At 38.4% G+C, this 12,801-nt stretch overlaps 1 protein-coding gene across 1 annotated transcript; it reads left to right on the forward strand.

Annotated features, from left to right (window-relative positions):
- Positions 1-259: 259 nt before the first annotated feature.
- Positions 260-8,872, forward strand: LOC131774890 (centromere protein H). Its single transcript, XM_059090985.2, has 10 exons — positions 260-498; positions 1,402-1,471; positions 1,858-1,929; positions 2,039-2,125; positions 2,860-2,923; positions 3,466-3,517; positions 3,936-3,976; positions 4,427-4,488; positions 6,301-6,361; positions 8,244-8,872. Exons 1-10 carry the CDS (start codon positions 261-263, stop codon positions 8,337-8,339), a joined length of 843 nt encoding a protein of 280 aa, XP_058946968.1. The 5' UTR covers position 260; the 3' UTR covers positions 8,340-8,872.
- Positions 8,873-12,801: the final 3,929 nt, after the last annotated feature.

A 12,801-nucleotide genomic window follows, 5' to 3' on the forward strand; every position in this document is an offset into this window, starting at 1 on the left:
CCAATAGGGAGGAGAGGGTAGTAGAAGGATTATCGCGTTTGTTTTACGTGATACTATTTATTTATAATTTTTGATATTTATGAAATGTAAAAATTCAATTTTTTCTGTTTTAAGTCACACTAGAAAATTAAAAATTAAAATAGCAAACAAAACAAGTGAGGAACAACAATTAAAAACAGGCCTTACCTACCTACCCATGTTCACCTCAGAGAGCAAAATAAGCCGGGAAACTGGGAAAGAGGAGATGCGTTTTGTTCAAAATGGCGGCAAATTTGGACGAGTCGCTCGAAGACAACATTGATCAATTACCCGAAACAGCAAATCCTGTACCACCCAGAAGCTTTACTGTAGAAAACGAAAATTTAACCAACGAAGAAGAACAGTTATCTGAGATTGAAGAGCACGAAGACGAAGAAAGAAACCCTCTTTTGGAGCTGAAAAAGTGCAAAGAGTGGCTGCAACAGCAGAAGATAAACCATGAGGCTGAATTACTTGTCCGTGAGTTTATTTCAACAACATTTGGTGTTAAATAAGCTTCTATGATTCATGGAATGCCGAAAAATTCGGACAGCTCTACCACCTGAGCGTTAATCAGTGTACAGCCATCCAAATGGACTGTAGCCGAAATGGAATGGGCATGTACATTTCACGTAGACCAGTCGATTTCCCGGCTGATTAAAAATTGTAAAGAGCAAGTGCATCCACTTAATAGAAGTTTAAATTTCGATTCAATATCAGAGCTATCAATCAGCATAAAAGTACAAGGCAACAAAGGAAAGGAGGCGGTCTGATTCTCGCGGACGCTAAGCTGTTTTCAGGAAATTGTTTGTGTAACCGGTTGATGTCGGCGGCTTAAAAGAGGGTTGACTGAAATTGATTCAGATGGTTATTTAACCTTTTACAGGTGGTGATGGCATCTTAAATTGCACGTGCAGATGTGGCAGATTAGAGTGCTTTGAAACATACATAAACTTCTGTGAGGGGAGGGGGGAGGGGCTGAGCTTCCCTCTTATTTTCGCTTGGAGGAGCTGTAGCTTCCCCTGCCCCCTCCTGCTCCACTGCCTATGGTGTGGTATTGGAAGGGATTAACTGGAGGGCCATGAACTAAATTGGCTGAGTAATGATAACTGGATAAGTAGATAGCCAAGCTGGTTGTGACTCTGTTGTCGTACAATCAGACAATCACTTTTGACATTTTTTTTCATTCTTTGCCATGATCAGCAATGCAATTTTTCAAAACTGCACCTAATGGTAATCTCTTATAATAGTCAATTAGTGGTATGTTTCATGTAAATTGTTGCAATTCATCATGAATAATTTTTACAACTAAGGATAGAAATTAATATTAAGCTTTTCTCCACAACCATCAGCATTTGATCTGAATTAATTTCTTTTGTGAAGGACGCCTCCAGCAATGTGAGGACCAACAGCCTTCTACAAGTGTGTCATCGCAGTCTGATCTGTATGAAAGGTGTGTACAAATAAATCTCTGATTGAACAAAATTTAGGAGCCATGTGCAGGTTTCAATTTGACAGTCAAGCTTACCTGTAAGCTTGGGACATAATTTTAAAGAATATTTGTACAGGATTTTAATTTCATAATTTAAAGCATCTGTGGCTGAATCTTGATAATGGCAACAAGTTTTTGAATTTTGGTTTGTCTGATAGTATATTTATATTAAATTTGGATTGATATATCAGTTGCTGAGTTGATAGTTTTTTATATATATCTAATCGCATGATCAGTTGTGCTTGGGGTATAGGGATACGCTGTTATAGAGTTAATAGTTATTTATTTTTTGTCTCTCTCTCTCTTTCCTTTTAACTTTTTTTTGTTAATGTTTGATATAATTATAGGATATCTAAGTTACAAGATCAGCTGTATTCCCTTTCAACTGCTCGCTCATACAAGAAGCTTCTCCTGGACAGGTCAGTTACCTTCGATCTTAACAGTTATAACTTTTTTATGTTTTAGTGCCTTCCTTCAGAGGGAAAGGAGTTGTTCTGAATGCTGTGTGTTTGTTTTGTTGTCTTGTAGGCTTCTGTGTGGTGACCGGTTGATAAAAAAACTGTTCCCAGATGTTGTGACAGACTCACCAACAGAAGAACAAACTGAAGAAATGAGGTAATTATTTATAACGTATAAAAATTCTAAGGAAGAAAATAAAGGGATCAGTTAATCCCATAGGCTTTTAAGATAAGAAAATTGGTCGCGAAGAATGGATCCATGAGGAAATGCTTTGAAATGTGAGGCACAAAACCTACAAATTAAATTAATTTGATTTTGGTTTATTTCCCAATTTAATTCACACCCAATATGAAATACCCCTTGTAAGAAAGATGACTTTAATCCTTTACACCCTAACATCAGTATGCAAGTTCTCCATACTGCTCTCTCAACATTTCCACTGGTACTTACCAGGAGAATTTGTCAACCAATCAAGAGCTTCTCGAATTTGTGATCATTAATTCTTTATTCTTTTAACCGAAATTTGTTATTCAGGGATGATACTATTGGAAGAAATAAGATGCTTTTTAGTTTTAGAAGGTGCTGATTGACATATACCTTGTGCATGAGAATATATCTTTTTTGAAAACAAAAACTTGCTCAAATTTGAATTTGGTAAGGTGTAACAAAATGTGGTGCCTTTTTAAGGACCTTATATTGAGTTTGTTAGCTCTGTAATGTTGTGTGGCAGAATGCTCAACATTGTCAATCAATTTTAACAATGAAAGTGAATATTATTTAGCATTATTGTTGAAGAATTTTAATGATGTGAAACCTTTTTTTTTTCAGGATACAGGGAATAGTTTCCATGCATTAATTCATTTATTTTTAATGTTTTTTAATTTTTTTAGAGCTTTTGTTAAATTATGTGAAAAACAGAACAAGCTTAGCACTGAGATTCTTGTGGAACATGAGGTTTGTTTTGGAAGTCTTTTGACTTATGAGACTTAACTGTGCCTCTGAATAACATGTCAACTTTGTGGTTGAGCCAAAATTGTGATTTGTCTTAAGCTGTCTTCAATTACCTTCATTATGGCAACAATTTAAAAGCGGAAAAAAACAAAGTAGACCAGAATCCTCTAATTTCGTTTTATGACATATGAAACTTTGTCTATCTTGTAAAGTTTAATACTTATCAACCTTACTGCCCCATTTCATGCTAGAGCTTATCCTGATTTCTTTGGCATAAAGCAACCAGTCTGAGAATGACTGAGAACACCCTTCCCATAAAGGTTGCTTTTGTATCACAGGTAACCAATGTCTACCAGTACCCACTGTACTACTGGGGGGAGAGGGGTAAGAGAACAATTGTGGTGATGAGGTGTCTTGTCCAAGAACACTCAAGAATACATCAGTGACCCAGACTTTTAGTTGCGGAGTTAAGCGCACGGCCCACTAAGCCGTTGCATCATCCATTGTAATGATATTTTTATATCGTCATCGTTTTTTTTCCATAGACATTATCGGAAGCACAGACTCTTTTAGACAAGCTGAAACGGCAAAGTTATGGTAAGGCATCTCACCGGAATGTCACAACATTTAACCATTTGAAGGGAAAGTTTTACTTTCAATGTTAATTTTAAGATTGAAACATGATCAATTTTTTTCGGTGTTCTCCTCTTTCCCCTGCCTCTACCATAGCTTGCAGACAGGACACCGTTATTAGCGCTGCAGCACGCGCCTTTTTTCCACCAACGGGAAGATTTGAGACGAGTCGGGGTGAGGTTTGTCAGGGGTGTGGTCCTCACTCTCGGTTCTAGACCCCTTGTAGACGTCTCGCTGACTCGCGTTACCGTCAAGGCCTCATACTTTCCTACGGGAGAAGAAATAATAATGAGGGCTTATAGGCTACATCTACTAAAAGCGTCTCTTTTGCTTCATTTTTAACGTGAAATGGTACATGAACATCAATCGAATCTTTTTACAGAGATAAAAAAGGAAAACCGAGGACTTATGAAACACCTTCAGGTAAGAAGACTAATATTGTGATTTGCATACATTGAATTGCAGCAATTTGTTTTAACTATTTCTCATTTCTTGTGAGGTTCTAGATTGCGGGATTCAGTGGTATTCTGGTTAAACAGTTGTAGCGTTTGAACACAATAGTCGCATAACCCCAACGTTAGGCCAGTCAGAAAGCTTTCTTTTTTTCTTATCACAATTAAATGAAACAAACCTGCGGGTGATAAGTGAAAGAAATCATATCTGCAGGACAGCTGAAATGAAAGACATCGCAGGAAAGAAGCCTGAGGAAATTCAATCCCTGCCAAGAGGGCGAGCGAGAAACGTTTCGCGAAGCTTTCGAGCTCGCTTTGCTAAAAAAAAAAAACAAAAAACATTGTAGAGAGGCAATATCAACTTTAGACAGGCCTCTTCAACATATCTCTCACTCGTGCTGGTTGTCCTCTCTTCCGACAGAAACTTACAGACGACAAGGAAAATGCTTCTTCTGACCCTTCAGATAGCAGAGTAATCCAAAAGTAAGTGCAGAATTTCTTATGAAGCACATTAGTTATGGACATGTTGAACATTTCTCCTTGGAAAATCAAACATAATATATCCAATAGAACCAAATTTAGAACTCTTTCCCTAAAAAGTATCATGTCGCGGCAGTTAAATCAACTGTAAACTTAGCGGTATCAATTTTGAAACAGCTATATTCAACTCGTTAAAATTTACCGTTCTGCGAGGCTTTAACCGGAAAAGGTGAATGCTTAAGTTGAGAGAAGATCTACCGATTTTATTTCGAGGGTCCCCAAAAACTGTGTGACGGGATTTCCACATAACACCAGTATAGTGATATCGATTGCCATGATTCAAACTTCAATCCTTTGGTCAACACATGTGAGAATTGATCAACTGCAGAGGGGGAAAGTTGGTTTTTTTAGCGCGCCGAGGGTAGCCGGTCAGAGCGCAGGAGAACTGTTTCCAGCCACAATTATCATTATTATGGCCCCTTCATTGAATCAGACGCAAAAATAAAACCAATTTTTAACGTGGTTACTTGCGTTTCACGCTCTTTAGCCAGTTATCTACTTTGATGTCTCCGTGATTGTTCCATGTATCTTTCTTCTGAGAGAATTTAAAGCTTTACACCTAACACATCAATAAGCGTATTCTCCATACTAGTCTCTATACATTTCCCATGGTGCAGACAAGGAGAATTTGTTTAACCCTAAAGAGCTTCTCTACTTAGTGATAATTTTCTGTACTCTCGTAACCCTAACATTTAATTCAGAGGTGATATTATCAGGAGAAATTAGATGCTAGTCACTCAGTAGGGCTTAAAGTCTTTAGGATTACCTGAGTTCTAGTTCCAGGACACTCGCTGCTCTAGCACTAACACCGGAATGAGGTTACCAGAGTTGATTACAGCAATAAATAGGATAAAAACTGGTCGCTCGGAAAAGCTACCGGAACCGAAAGACCGGCGGAAATTAATTTTAAGCGACCGAAGTTTAAACGTTTAGCGAATTCTTTCGTAAGGAAAACGGCCCATTCTTATTTGGTGGTGTTGTTGTCTTATTTGCTCTTTTTGAAAATTTTTCATAATATTTTTCATGGTGATTTTCGCAAAGTTATGATCTTTTAATGGATTAGACATTCATAACATCGTCGATAAATTATAAACTGGTTACAAATACCAACGTCTGTACAGTTACATTTAAAACAAAGCCCCCTTTAAATTGAACAACACTAAAGTCATGAGAATAACCAGAATGATCGCAAACTCAGGAAGCTCTTGATTGTTAGAACAATTCACCTTGTAAGTACCGATGAAAATGTACAGAGAACAGTATGAAAAACAAGCATACTGATGTTAGGGTGGAAAGGGCTGTTAAATATCAGTAATTCACATTTAACAGTAAAAAAAAATGTAAAAAAAAAAATTGGCTTCTCACTGTAGGGTTTGACGGAGTTGTTTAACCTTATTATCACATAAGTGAAAATTAATTTTGTGGAAATCAGTGCTTCACTTGATTGATAACTAGGAAGTTGCCGCTTATGAAAATTAACGGGAATTTAATTAGAGAGCTATTCACTTGATGAAGTGTGAATTTCTTCTAATAAGATAACTGTGAGATACCTCAAGTTAATTCGCCCGGCGAAGTAACTTGAGGTACTTGTGGTAGTTTATCTTTAACAAGACAAACTACCACAAGGAGTGCGAACAGCTTAACCCTTTTACAATCTAACATCAATATGCATATTCTGTCATACTGTTGGTACTGATAAGGAGAATTTGTTCAACAATCAATCTTTTAAACCTTACAAAGTGTTTTATTTCCCAGGTTAAAACAGCAAATTGGACTCACAGTAGAAAAAATAGACATCCTCAGGAGTGTGTTCCAGGTTTGTGCACTTCAATCTCTTAATAAGCGCAGAGTTTACGACCTGAGGTGATAAAAACATAACTTTGTAGCCTAATGTTATGGTTAGATACACACTCGATATGAGCTAAGTGTACGGACCTTGTGAAAAGGTTAACGGTGTTTTACGGTCTTCACGGCACCGTGACGTGCGAAACGCAGCCTTGGACCCTATTAACTCGGGGATACACTAAGGGTGACGTTGAGTGTCGGAACGTAATTCTGCCACACTCTGATGTCTTCATATGTACGCTCCCCACGAGCTCAGCGAAAGAACCGTAAGGAAGGTTACCGGTTTGTACGACACGTTACGGGGCGTGCGAAACAAAACCCTGTTCCCTGATATACTGAGGTGCACGCTTCAAGCGAGTTCAGCATACAAACCATAAGCAAGGATGATGGTTTTTACAGTCCATACAGCGCGCACGAAGCAAAACCATGTATCTTGTTGTTATCCTTAGATGTGCACTCCCTATGACCTCTGCGTATGGACCGTAAGCGAGGTTAACAATCCATACGAAGCGTACGAAACGTAACCCTGTACTCTGATGTCATGATACGATGCACGCTCCGTATGAGTTCAGCAAACAGACCGTAAACAAGGTTATAGTTCATACATTTCGCAGTGAACGTGCGAAATAAAAACTTGTGTCCTGATGTTATAGTGAAATGCAAGCTCTGTTTGAACTCCGTTTGATAAGATTAACTGGGTTTACAGTAAGTCACGGTACGGGGCACACGAATGCTAAACCTTGAACCATGATTTTATATTGAGATGTACGGTCCACAGGAGCTTTGCGCACGAACAGCGAACTACACTCTCGGACAAATTTGTGGGGAACCTGCCTCCCCTGCCTCTCTCAGTGACAATTAATACATTGAAAAGCGGAGGGGGGTGAAAGAAGATTATAGACGTTGTTCCAGAGAAGCGACCCAACTACAGTCGAACCTGTATTATGTGGTTACCCACGGGGAATGGCAGGGTGACCGCGCAATACATGTTGACCTCTTAATACAGTCCTTTAGAATAGGGGTATGATAAAAAAACGATAAAAACACCATTTTATGTTTTAATTGACCTCTTATACTCAAAAACTCGCGTCAATATACTACCAACTTTGATTTCGGGAGATAAAAATGGATTGAATTTTTCTTGATAGATTATTGTTAGTTTTATTTGAGAGGTCCCACTTTAAGTGACCGTTCGATACAGGTGAAAGATTAGTAAAGACTCGATAAAGGGTGACCACAACCTCTAATTAGAGGTGACCACTAAACAGAAGTGAAAATTACAGGAATTAAGTGGGAAAATTCATGACTTTGACAACCGACCGTTAAATACAGGGAATCCGCTTAACCTATTACATTCCATGAGTGATCAAGACAGAATTTCTCCTTATGCTATCAATACAATATCAAGCATGCAAGTGATGAGAATAAAGTAAAATATCAAGTTGGAGATTATTAGTTAATCCAATACCAAATTCTCCAAATTGACATCAAAAGAATTGTATGTCGGATAGTAAAGAGAATTACCATTGAGATCTTGGGAGTCTAAGGGAATGTAGGTTACCTGTTTGAACGGAGCACGCGACCTGTCATCTACAATTATAGTTCAGTAAGGCTGCGGCAGTGTTAGACTTGAATGGTATTATATATGAAGGGCTTGTTTAAAAGTCAGTAGTCTTGGTGTAGTTTTGCAAAGTATTGTATGCACTGTAAACTAATCTCAAACCTTTATCCCAATCACTGTCTCCTTTTGATTCTTAGAAGAAGTGTCTTTTCTTTTCTGTTTTTGCACTGATAGTAGCCGGTAAATTCACAATGCATCAGAGGTGTCCTAAGTGACAACATTTTTGTTTCAGGGTATTGTAGTAGGAAGTGGTATTGACTGGGCGGTGGACGAAGAGATGCGACGTCTTGTTCTTAGTCTTGGAGAGCTACTAGAGTTTGCGACATGACTTGTCCTCGTCCGACAGCAAAACTGAGCTTCCCGTCGCTCGCACTAGTAGGAAACAACTACTGAGCTAGTGGAGTGTCGAAATGAACTCACAAAACTTGAATGTCTCACACAGATATTTATTTGACAATGATAACATGGATGGCTCACTTTTTAGTCAGGAGTTGCATCTTGGCCCTGCTGTCTTACTTAATCTTTTACACCCTAGTATCAGTATGCTTATTCTCCTTACTGTTCTTTATAAACCTCCTATCGTGCCAACTAGGAGAATTTGTTCAACAATCAAGAGCCTGTTTAGTTGGTGATCGTTTCCTTTATTCTCCTGACCTTAATCATAGAGCGTCTCATCGTGGCCTCCATGATTAGCTAAGATGCGAACATACGGCATAAAGTAAATACTTAGTCATATTATACTGCTCTTCAGTGACTGTAATCTACGTTCTTAAAAGTTTTAGCACATTGTATCAGGGTCAAACAGACACTGTAATATTATAGACTATTTGTACGAAAACATAAATATACGTTATTGATCAAGCTTGTGAGGTCAAGATAGCAGGATGTTGGCCGAGTTCTTTGTTCAATGAAGTTAAAAAAACAATTCCGAGCTCTTACCACTGAAAACCTTCTATTTCCCTAATTGTTAGCCAAGAAGCAGATGGCTTTTGGATTTTCTCACACGATTGTTTTTTCAAAACATGATGATCAGGTTTCAAAATCGTTTAGAATCTGTTTGGTTTCTACATCATACAGAATCAAAACTGTTTATCACAGCATGATAATAATAATACAAATCTGGAATTCGTCGCGTTTCACAGCATTGCTTTGATTAACATGAAGTTTTTTTTCTTGCTCGGTGTCGCAATCGCAATCAAACTTGTGCCACGAGGTTCATGGTGTGTCTAGTCTGTCGGATCTTCTCTCATATGCAAAATGTTATGGAGAACATCCGATGTAAATTGCCAAGCTTAATTCAAACCTTTTGCTAATTAGCGCTATCACAAGATAAGAAGAGCGCACGAGATAACTGAATATCAGATAAGCTCAGAAATTAATGACGAATCTAAACTCAGCCGCGGCTACAAGGCTGTTCTATGGTTTTAATAAACTTTTCCATGGGTGGTTTCTGATTGTGTAATAGGCAGCTGTGCCGGGAGGCGAAATCCAACCACGAGAGCCTGCTCCAGGCTGAACAGTCGGCGCTGAAAGGTCTTACGGGCGGCGGCCTACAGCCATTATTGAAACCCCTCCGTGTGTCACTTGGAGTGAAATAACTTCGACTGATACACCTTTTTTTTTTTTTTTTTTTTTTTTTTTTTTTTTCAGCCGCATGTTGTTTTATGAAGCCTTTTTTTTGTCTCTCGTGGCTAAGATCAGTGACTTCTGTTATCTCGATGTGGTGGAGTTATCAAAACCATTAGATCTCTTTATTGCTTTTTGAGTGAGTGTAACACAAACAGCAATTCATCATTAGATTGTCATCGCGTTCGGTATCAGTGACTGTTGAATGGATGTGAGGACACATTCAGTCATTGTTACGGCAGTGTGCCACAGCTAAAAATGCTACGAAAATGGAAAGAATTCTGTGACTGTAGCCTTAAGGCCAAAATTAGCAACCTGGTAGTATATCAAAGGGCTCGGGAGTGAGACAAGGGTATAAAACTTGCATGCGGGATTGAGGCTACCTCCAGGAATAGCTACCATCTGCAAGCCATATGAAATAGTTGTTCATTTTATCTCTGTATTGGTCTTGAGTCGGTACCATGTGTTGACGTGATTCTGCCCCAAGTTTACCGGGTTGTGGGTGCTTTAGCTAGCTGTCACTGTTTAACCTTTCCTCGTTAGAATTGTTTAGATTCGATTTTTCAATGTAGCAGCCAAAATGATGGTAACTGCTTGCTCCGTCTGCCATATTTTTCGGTTGACAGATTACTATTTGCGTGCAATTACCTCAATAATTAGTTTTTAAAAATGTGAAATTTCGTTTTGATTGCTTGGTCTCTCTCTGTGTTGTTTGCCGGAAAGAGTGTTGACACCGACTTTGTTGACAGGTGAACATTCACAAACATATCTCTAAAATCGTCATGATCTCTGTGTAACTGAAAATAAAACAGTCGTCTTGGCAAGCTTGCAGGCCAATCTTCATCTCTCTATTGCTGCATCTGCAACGAATTCGACAAGTTTTCAAATAAACTTGGGCCCCAATATTTAAGGATTGAATTTTAGAGCTTTCATTTCCTTTCTTCTGCTCGAGAAGGGTATGATGGGGCCAACGTCTTGCTGCTTTTAATCCTATTGCTCACTATAGAAAACTGGCTGCAACGCTATAAACCTAAACAACACTTTCCTTCAACTCTGGAATACAGTTCTCGGTTTTCACTATTCAAACTTTCTGTGTTTAGCGCATTAAACTTGCTTAAGCCTTTTATAGATATCCCTTAAACTCAACTCTAAACAAATTCCAGAGCGCCAGGTAAACTTTCAAAGGAAACCAACGAATTGGATTTACTGCATGCTTTAGGCCTGGCATCTTAATGGTCGCTCGAGTTTTCCCCCATCTGCTCTAATGCGTCTTCGTTCGAAAACGCATGCTTTATAGGCGTTCTTCGCCAATCATCCGAACGCTTAAACACTCGAAAACAACGGAGACTTACCAGCGAAAAGGTTGAAACAAACCGTTTTTAAAAAACAAATACATTTTTTAAAAACGCACCGTTTTTTAAAACACATCGTTGCTTGTGTGAACAGGTGGAAATAGGCTTGCAGAAAACTGCGACGAAGTAAGCGTTAGTAGAACTGTCGCTTCCACCAGCGTTTTCGGGCCTTTTAATGTGAGGGAAAAGTAAAGATGCATTTAAAGGTATACGCTTCCAAATAAAACGTATTAGAGCGGTTGAGAGCAAAACAAAAACTTACACTAATGTGGTTTAAAATATTTTGCTTCGCTCATCTGAGACAAAAAAAAACTATAGAAAACACATTAGTGTGGTCTGGACACTTGAGACAGTTGTATTGATCCGAGCCGGCGATTATATACGAAAGCCATCCGGCCCTATTCGTCTTAGGATCGCCTAAAGCGATCAACAGAGACGATCAGAACGATAAGCGTTGCAAACTAGGCTCTAAACATGAATCACTTGTAGGATCTGCCGCTGTTCGATTTCGTTGCTGTCTAGGCCTGACCGTTCACGACGTCTAAGAATGTGCTTTTGATTTCTTTCCAACTTGAACGTAAAACAGCTGGCGGAATTTCAATGGAATTGACTTACATCGGCGTTCAACATTCATTTTTAATTTTAAATAGTATTTCATAACGTCACAGACATGGTGTTTCGTGCCAAGGGCCTCTAGCTATTTTGGCTTTCATGTTGAATTTTGTTCCTCATTGCCCCCGCAAAGTTTTATCAGTAGTAAGCATTACTTCGATCTTTCCTGTAATGAAATTATTGTTCTTTTCTACTACTCCATTACTCTTTCAACGGATTTTTTGCAATTGGTGTTTGTTTAAAATGTTTTTGTGCCGTTTCGACCTCGAAATGAAGCCAGCTCAATTTTATTGCACTTTCTAATTTATCAGTTTATTTATTTATCGCGAATATTTAACCAGACTGGTCCAGTTCAGCTTCGAGCTGTTTTGAATTTGGATCTACTTCATTTGTCTCATTCTTTTTAATTTTTTTTTCAGTTCATTTTTTTGTTATTCATTTTTCGAACAAAGTGTGAAAGTGTTGAAATGGGTGAAAAAAAAAACATCAGAATGTAAACCCTTTTCCTTAACGAAGCAACTCGATGGAAGGCCTTCAGCGGAGAAAGGCAACAACATTCCTTTTAAATTGGTTGAAGCTTGGGAAGAATGTTCTGGCAAAGTGCGATAATACAATTTATTTTACAATTTGAACCAACCAAATAATCATCGAAAACAAGCTATGGAAAAAAAAGCTTTACAATCTGTGTGAATTCGGCAAGTCTGAGTTGTAGTTTTTAAATAAAGAGCAAATAGACATAATGATGTTTTACGTAGAATTTAATTGGGACGTGCAGGAACTTCCAAATGCGAAAAACACCTGTCGAACTGAGTAAGGCCTCAGAACTCCCTGTGCGATTTAACTATTCCCACGTTTACCGCACCTAAATCTTTTTGTTTATTTAACACTTTGCGTTAAGCTGACGCTAGACTTAACCTTAAAGGCTTTTTCTTTCTTTTCTTTTTTTTCCTTGAAGATAGATGTCAAGATATGTTGATGAAAATGGGCCGAAATACTATTAACGATGTCTGCGGTACATTTTTTTCCGATAGCAAAATGATAATTTGAATAACATACCAGTTTGCGCCCATCCTGTTGGTTTGATTTGGAGGATAACAGGGAAGTCAATTTGTGTTTGAATTTACGGCTATTTTTACTTCATTTGTTTCATCTAGCTGGCGCTATGCCATTCGCGCGTAACCCCACACTTTCTGACGAATC

The sequence above is a fragment of the Pocillopora verrucosa genome, chromosome 4, assembly GCF_036669915.1.
Source record: "Pocillopora verrucosa isolate sample1 chromosome 4, ASM3666991v2, whole genome shotgun sequence".
Classification (NCBI taxonomy): Eukaryota; Metazoa; Cnidaria; class Anthozoa; order Scleractinia; family Pocilloporidae; genus Pocillopora; species Pocillopora verrucosa.